The sequence below is a fragment of the Corylus avellana genome, chromosome ca2 (assembly GCF_901000735.1).
Source record: "Corylus avellana chromosome ca2, CavTom2PMs-1.0".
In the NCBI taxonomy this organism is placed as follows: Eukaryota; Viridiplantae; Streptophyta; class Magnoliopsida; order Fagales; family Betulaceae; genus Corylus; species Corylus avellana.
The window spans coordinates 47761888-47770085 of NC_081542.1; the positions used below are offsets into that span (position 1 = coordinate 47761888).

Below are 8198 nucleotides of genomic sequence, written 5' to 3' on the forward strand. Positions count from 1 at the left end.
GCCAGTACAATAAAGAAGAGTTTGCAGAATTTTTTGTTGGTTGATAATTAAATTCATTCATCCAAATATATATAAGTTTGTATGTAACTAAAATCTGCTCTGCGGAATTCAAGATTGAGAACACCTCTAATAATGCCTACTACAAGGAAAGAAGAATCAGCACAAAGGGTTTCAGGTTGGGCCAGCAGGGTACTGATAGAATGGTGCATGTGTGCCATTTGATCGCTAGGCACCGTTTGAAGGACATAATTTTTCTCTAAACTGGGTTGGAAAAACTTCCTTCAACCTAGTCTATAAAATTGACATGTGTCTCTTTTTTTAATAACATGTGAGATGTATATAAGTTTTTAATATTATTTATTCTAACTTTGTCCTTATTATTAAAAAAACATGTGCATCTCATATATTCAAATGATACATGTCAATTTTATAAACTAAGTTTGAGGAAGTTTTTCCAACCCAGTTTGAAAGAAAACTCTGTCCCCATTTGATAATGCCGTTTGATCACGTGCAAGCATGCATACACAACCCCAAAACCTTCTAGAAAAGACCCACTTTTCCCTCTCCCTCTCTCTCTCTCTCTCTCTTGATGGTGCTAGACGACCAAATGGTCACTGAGTAATGTTAGATGTCACTCTTGTATCTCTCGTCTCTTGTGTCACTCTAAAAATGATGTGGCTTCTAAAATCACTATTAGACATCTTGTGATTGATCATTATTGAATTTTGATCAAATAGTAATTTTAAAAATCACCTCTAATAAGAATCTTGAGCTTGGTTGGAGAAAAAACTTAAAATATGATTTATATGTAATCCCCGATAGAACGATACCCTTCACCAATCGGACAATACATGTAAACCGATATATCTGCCTTTGTGCAGCGATCAAATGGTGGAGGTCAGCAAGTAAAATTTAGGGTTTTATGATTTATGAAAGTGACTAATAATATAGTAAAAATACATATTAAGAAGATTGATTTCTCGGAGAGTCCAAACTAAGAAGAAGAAGCAGAAGAAGAAAAGACCTTAATTATTTATTTTAATGGACATTCGAATTAAAAATTTAATAAAATAGAAGACCAAAACTAGGTTTTACTTTTTTTCTCTTTGGTGCAACATATGGGAAAAAATGACCGAGTTTTTGAGGCCGTGAAAATTGTTGAAAGTTCGGGGAGTTAGGAAGCCGTAGTTTCACCATGATACCCTTCTCTCTCTCTCTCTCTCTCTCTCTCTCTCTGTGTTTCTCTCGCAATTACACCTCCTTCCTACCATAAATGCTATTACATCCTATCAATACGCTCTGCAATAACTCCTCGCTGCCACATCCTCTCCACCTGTTTCCTTTGCTTCTTCCCCTTCTCTCACCCTCTCTTGATTTTATCTCCTCTTTTTCCTCGACCGTTTCTTTCTCTCCGTGACCCTTTTTCTCTCTCATCTGCATCGCTGCGTTCTTCTTAAACCCCTTTTTATTACAGTACAAGTACCAATCATCACACCCCAAAAAAAATTGAAAAACCCCACTCCTTCAGCCCCCAAAACCTAGCTTTCCGGTGACCCAATAGTGTCAAAAACAGATCTGATCCTTCTCTCCTCCTTCTTTCCTTACAACTTCAAAAGGGCTTTTGCGTTTCGAGCTCAAAACAGCCATAACATAAATATCTGTTTTAACCTCTATTTTCAAATTTCCGTATTTCCTTTATTTTAGCAAGAGAGAGAGAGAGAGGGGCGCGGCTTGGTTCAACGAGATCATAGTAAGCGTTATGTAATCTTTGTGTTTTTTAAGTGTTGAAATTTGCATTGTCAAAGGCCTTTCAAAAGGGTCAACTCTTTTCCTGCTACTTTTTTTGTGTCAAAATCTAGTCTTTTGGCACGTAAGAGCCCAAAGGCTGAAGACTTTTTGAAGCCCAAAACTGTAGTCATCGCCCTTTTGAAACATGTACTATTCCTATTAGCTTTTGCTCAGACTGTGCCAGAGTCTAGAGAATCTATTAATACCAAACCCACTTGCCTCTACTCTCAATACATATGATGCAAGCCCGGAAAATACTTCCGGTGAGTGAGTTGAAGGGAACATATAAGCTGCTCATCATCTCCACTCATCTTTCTGGCTAAGCAGCAATCAGGTTAGGTTTATTTCCCACCACTAATGAAGTTTTAAGCCGCACGTATATATTTGTTCCTTTCGGTTTATTTCACCATTTCTTTTTTATCATAGTTGTTAGGTTCTCTTCTTTCTCCCACTTCCTCTACTAGGTTTCTTTTTCTTTTTTCTTTTCTTTCTTTTTTTTGTTGTTGGGATTAGGGATGGGTGGTTTAATATTTCCATTTTCCACTGTACTTTAAATTTGGGTGTCTGTGCTACACACAAAGGTCTCAAATGCGTTCACATTAATAAATTAATTAAAGCTTCTCTTTCCTTGGCAGATTAAAAATCATATATATACATATATCCATTGAAACCATAGAGAGGTGCAGAAATGTTTCAGTCAAACCTGTTCGACACCCAGCATCATGTGCTGGATATGACACCCAAATCACCCGAAAATGAATTGGGAAAGATTAGAGAAGATGATTACGAGACCGAAACCATGGAAGCTCCCTCAGGCGAAGACCAAGACCCCAACCAACGTGCCAAAAGGAAGCGTTACCACCGCCATACACAGCGCCAGATTCAGGAAATGGAAAAGTAAGCATTCTCATAACTATTACAGAAAGAGAGATATGATTCACATGGTTTTTTAGTGATTTTTTTTTAAAAAAAAAAAAAATTTCTCAGCTTCTTCAAGGAGTGCCCTCACCCAGATGACAAGCAAAGGAAAGAACTGAGCCGTGAGCTAGGGTTGGAGCCTCTTCAAGTCAAATTTTGGTTCCAAAATAAGCGTACCCAAATGAAGGTACGTAGCATATTATTTGGTCTTGATGTCTCGTAAAGACTGTATAACTTTTCCTTTCGCACAGTATCTCCCAAAAAATTTCACCTTTATTCAAAATTTTATATTTTTCAAATAACCTATTAATAGGAACGAAGTCTTAATACTCCTGTTACAAATTAAAAATAAATAAATAAAGGCTACGATTTCACACGATTTCCTCGATGGCAGGCCCAACATGAACGCCACGAGAATGCAGTTTTGAAGGCAGACAACGAAAAACTCCGTTTGGAGAACAACAGGTACAAGGAAGCCCTGAGCAATGCCACGTGCCCCAACTGCGGAGGCCCAGCAGCACTTGGTGAGATGTCATTTGACGAGCAGCATTTGAGGATCGAGAATGCTCGTCTAAGAGAAGAGGTAATTACGGAATAAGGATTATGCCTTCAGCAGCCTTGTGGGGTTGTTGCATTTTTAGTGACCGTTAATTTTTTTTTAGTTGCAGATTGATAGGATATCTGGAATTGCGGCTAAGTATGTTGGGAAGCCATTGTCATCGTATTCTCACCTTTCCCCTCTTGTACCTTCCCGTTCGCTTGGTCTTGGGGTTGGGAATTTTGGGGCGCAAACGGGGTTCGTAGGGGAGATGTATGCAGGAGGGAATGATCTTTTCAGGTCATTTTCAGGCCCCACTGAGGCTGATAAGCCAATGATTGTTGAGCTTGCTGTTGCAGCAATGGAAGAACTAATAAGAATGGCTCAGGCTGGAGACCCCTTGTGGGTTTCCAATGACAACTCAACTGAAATCCTCAACGAAGAAGAATACTTGAGGACTTTCCCTAGGGGAATAGGCCCCAAACCCTTGGGATTAAAATCAGAAGCCTCAAGAGAATCTGTGGTAGTTATCATGAATCATATTAACCTTGTTGAGATTCTCATGGACGTGGTAGGTACTTCTCCTATGATTTGATTTGATTAGGATCCGTTTGAGTTTGCGATCCAAAAAAAATACATTTTTTATAAACCCAATTAATTATTTGATAAAATTACAGTTTTAACTTTAAAATCGAAATTTAGTTTAAAATCGGACTTCTGTCTGGGAAATTACTTTGCCTTATTATGAATATATTTGAAAGATTTATTAATTAAACTGATATTGTTTTTTTCAGAAACGATGGTCAACTGTGTTCTGCGGTATCGTTTCAAGAGCAATGACTTTAGAGGTCCTATCAACCGGAGTGGCAGGGAACTATAACGGAGCCTTGCAAGTGGTATATATATAATCTAATCAGCTTAATTTCTTTGTGCCTAATTATATGTTAATTGCTAACTTTGTTATCATATATACAGATGACAGCTGAGTTCCAAGTCCCTTCACCGCTTGTTCCATCTCGTGAGAATTACTTTGTGAGGTACTGTAAACAGCATGCCGATGGAACTTGGGCGGTTGTTGATGTTTCCTTGGACAATTTACGCTCACCAACCCCACTTTCAAGTAGTCGACGAAGGCCATCTGGTTGTTTGATCCAAGAATTGCCAAATGGTTACTCAAAAGTAAGTTACACTACTAATCAGTCGATTAATTAATCTAATTAATTCTGCCATCGATCCTTAATTTCATGACGATTCTTCAGGTTGTATGGGTCGAACATGTAGAAGTGGATGACAGAGCTGTCCACAATATATACAGACCAGTTGTTAATTCTGGTCTTGCTTTTGGAGCAAAGCGTTGGGTGGCTACGTTGGATCGACAATGTGAACGTCTTGCAAGTTCAATGGCCAATAATATTCCAGCAGGAGATCTATGTGGTACAAAATTTGCAATTTTTTTTTTTTTTTTTTTTTAAGAAAATTCGTTGACCCAAATGATGTTTTTGTTAGAGAATATGTGGGCTTGTCCCACATTGCTAATGTTTATGCCGAAGTACCTTAATCTTGTGTGTTTTTTTTATTATTCCGCTGGCCTTTCTAATTCAATTGTTATTTTCAGTAATAACAAGCACAGAAGGGAGGAAGAGCATGCTGAAGCTGGCAGAAAGAATGGTGATGAGCTTTTGTACTGGTGTGGGTGCTTCGACTGCTCATGCATGGACGACACTATCAGCAACAGGTTCGGATGATGTAAGGGTGATGACCAGAAAGAGTATGGATGATCCAGGCAGGCCTCCTGGTATTGTGCTCAGCGCTGCAACTTCCTTCTGGATTCCAGTTCCAACAAAGAGAGTTTTTGATTTCCTTCGGGACGAGAACTCGCGAAGCGAGGTACGTATGTATATCAATTAATCAAATTAAACGATTAAATTCGTTAGTTTTTTACATCAGAAGTCTTGAGTTTCAATATTGGCTTCCTTCGTGAGATAAGTGATGATTTAACGATTTACTTAAAATTTAATATTGTTTGCAGTGGGATATCCTTTCTAATGGTGGCCTAGTTCAAGAAATGGCACACATAGCTAATGGTCGTGATCCAGGCAACTGTGTCTCTTTATTGCGAGTAAATGTAAGTTTTCAGACATTTCTAATAAAAACTGTGGTATCATTAATAAAAACTAATGTTGTATATATATTTATCTGAAAACAAATTGTAGAGTGCTAATTCGAGCCAGAGCAATATGCTGATACTACAAGAGAGTTGCAGTGATTCTACCGGCTCATACGTAATCTATGCTCCGGTTGATATCGTTGCCATGAATGTTGTCTTAAGCGGCGGGGATCCAGATTATGTTGCCCTTCTACCATCAGGTTTTGCTATTCTTCCTGATGGGCCTGGCCTTAATGGTGGAGGCATTCTAGAGGTTGGGTCTGGTGGCTCTCTATTGACAGTTGCATTCCAGATCTTAGTAGATTCAATTCCGACTGCAAAACTTTCTCTCGGATCTGTTGCAACAGTGAACAGTCTAATAAAATGCACAGTTGAAAGGATCAAGGCAGCTGTGATGTGTGAGACTGCATGATTTACAAGCCCTAACTCTGTATTTGGTGAGCAAAATCTTCAAACTTTGTCTTCAATTTACGTACCAGGGGCTAATGGGTTCATGCAATTGACCATTGGGTTAGCTAGATGTCTACTGGATTATTTTTTTTTTTTTTTTCTTCCCCTTTTTGCCCTGATCTTAGAATACTTGAAAGCATAAAGCTGCAAGTACAATAATAGAAGAGTAATGACTATATATATATATATATATGAATCCTCAACTATATTTCATCTTGTATCTAATGACTACAGTGGGAAAGGACCTAACTTTCTGCTCCTCTTTATGATGCAGGCAGGAAAAAAGTAGGGAAGATCAGAAGAAACGAAATTAGGAAGGTGATTTAATTTGTAGTCTAAAGCCAGGGAAACAGGGGAAGAAGTCAAGAACGCACCTTACAATATATATCCTTGCCTCGTGGTGTTTGTCTGGGGCAGAGAAGCAAAAAGATCAGCAAACCACCACCCTGCAAGGGTAATAGGTTCGGGTATTGACTTAACCTAACAGAGGTGAAAGTAAAACCAGAACTTATTAGATGGAAGAAGTCCCCCCCATTCAGCTTTTGCTGATTTTCTGTTGGGGTTAGCTAGATTAATAATAGTTTTCTTGTAGGAGTACTGGTTATTTTGTAATGTCTAATCCTTTCAAATGTGACTTCGTTAACATAAAAAATGGATTGTCTTTCCCATTTTAATAGCTTAATTTTAGAATAAATAAGCTCTTTTTCTCTGCAATTATCATATTACTATTAATTGACATCTCAACTTTAAGGGTAAATTGGTTTACTGCATGCGGCCTGCATGCTTAAAATTCATGCTGCAATTCAAGCTGAACTCTAACCCTAGCTAAAGAGTTTCTATACAGATTGCAATTCAAGCTACAAAGGCATGCATTGGATCCAAAAATCCAATAATACTATAGTACTAATCCAAGGGTGATCATTATAACATGTGAGAGTGAGAGTGTTGGAGTGGGAGTATGTGTAATATTTCTCTTATATATATATTGGTTGCCCCGAGAGAGGATGGTATATATATATATATTAATTAAGTTTATGATTAACCATTATTGAATTTTGATCAAATAGTAATTTAAAAAGTCACATCATTTTTTAAGTAATAGGAGTAATTTCTAAAATTACTCGTATGTATGAGCTATGTTGAAGCATTCCGTGCCCACTTCATGTCAGATGCAGTAAATTATGTTTCAGCACATTTAGGATGAAATCCCTAGTGACATGGGAATTAGAGGCAGGCAACAGCAATCATAACTACTGGGGAGCATTATAAACTATTACAACCTCACTTTTTTTTTTTTTTTACGTTGTACGAAAGGGAAACTTCATCCGGTGAAACTGTATGTGGGTTGTTGAAACCAATGAATATAAAGCAAAAACTTCCCAGAGAGGACCCTGGAGTTTTGTGGTGTTCATTGCTTCTGATCACTGGCTAGTACTTATGCCGGTAGAGGAGTACTGGTTTGAGCTAGAGCTAGCATCTATGATAAGTGAGGTCATATATAGAGACTACCAATTGAATAACATTAGCAGACACAAAATGAATTGCATTAATTCTATCTTAACTCCCTTCATTTTTTTCAATCTAAGCGCGGCATGCAGCCAGTGGGATGAGAAACATTGTCGTCCTTGAATCTTGGTCATGCGTTCATTGAATATAAAGCAAAAACTTCCCAGAGAGGACTCCTGGAGTTTTGTGGTGTTCATTGCTTCTGATCACTGGCTAGTACTTATGCCGGTAGCTGAGTACTGGTTTGAGCTAGAGCATCTATGGCGGGCGTACAGATCAGTGAGGTCATATATAGAGGCTACCAATTGAATAACATTAGCAGACACAAAATGAATTGCATTAATTCTATCTCAACTCCCTTCATTTTTTCAATCTAAGCCAGTGGACTGAGAAACATTGTCGTCCTTGAAGCTTGGTTATGTGTATCAGGCTGCCGCTGTAATATAACCAGAAATCAAGGCAAAAACAAATATGGTAGGTGACGACTATAGTCTATAGTACATGTTTGTTTCCTTATGACTTATACGTGAGTCGTGACCTATTCTTTCCTTTTTTTTTTTTTCTTTTTTTTTTGTACTACATGTTCACTCAAAATGTGGAATGAAGATTTCAACTAGTGATTACTGCTTCGTGGTTCTCAATCAATTAAGCTACTTGAGCATGAGTCATGACGTATTAATTTATTTTTAAATTTTTGAAATAAATTATGATTTAATATTACGGTGTACGTATTGAAAAAAAAAAAAAAAAAAAGCAGCCCCCCCTATAGCTACCACAATTAAAGACATCCTCTAAGAAGCCGGCCCTAACAGTCTACTGCCACATGTTGAA

The 8198-nt window shown here is 37.9% G+C and overlaps 1 protein-coding gene across 3 annotated transcripts; it reads left to right on the forward strand.

Moving 5' to 3' along the window:
• Positions 1–1334: 1334 nt before the first annotated feature.
• Positions 1335–6535, forward strand: LOC132171744 (homeobox-leucine zipper protein MERISTEM L1-like). Of its 3 annotated transcripts, none has more exons than XM_059583135.1 (12): positions 1335–2122; positions 2424–2685; positions 2776–2893; positions 3101–3289; positions 3369–3815; positions 4039–4140; positions 4220–4423; positions 4504–4678; positions 4860–5131; positions 5274–5369; positions 5458–5848; positions 6136–6535. In XM_059583135.1, exons 2-11 carry the CDS (start codon positions 2477–2479, stop codon positions 5821–5823), a joined length of 2178 nt encoding a protein of 725 aa, XP_059439118.1. In that variant the 5' UTR covers positions 1335–2122; positions 2424–2476; the 3' UTR covers positions 5824–5848; positions 6136–6535. The 3 variants fall into 3 exon arrangements, with proteins under 3 accessions (XP_059439118.1, XP_059439119.1, XP_059439120.1); XM_059583136.1 differs by having other exon boundaries at positions 1335–1750; XM_059583137.1 differs by having other exon boundaries at positions 1336–2122; positions 3375–3815.
• Positions 6536–8198: the final 1663 nt, after the last annotated feature.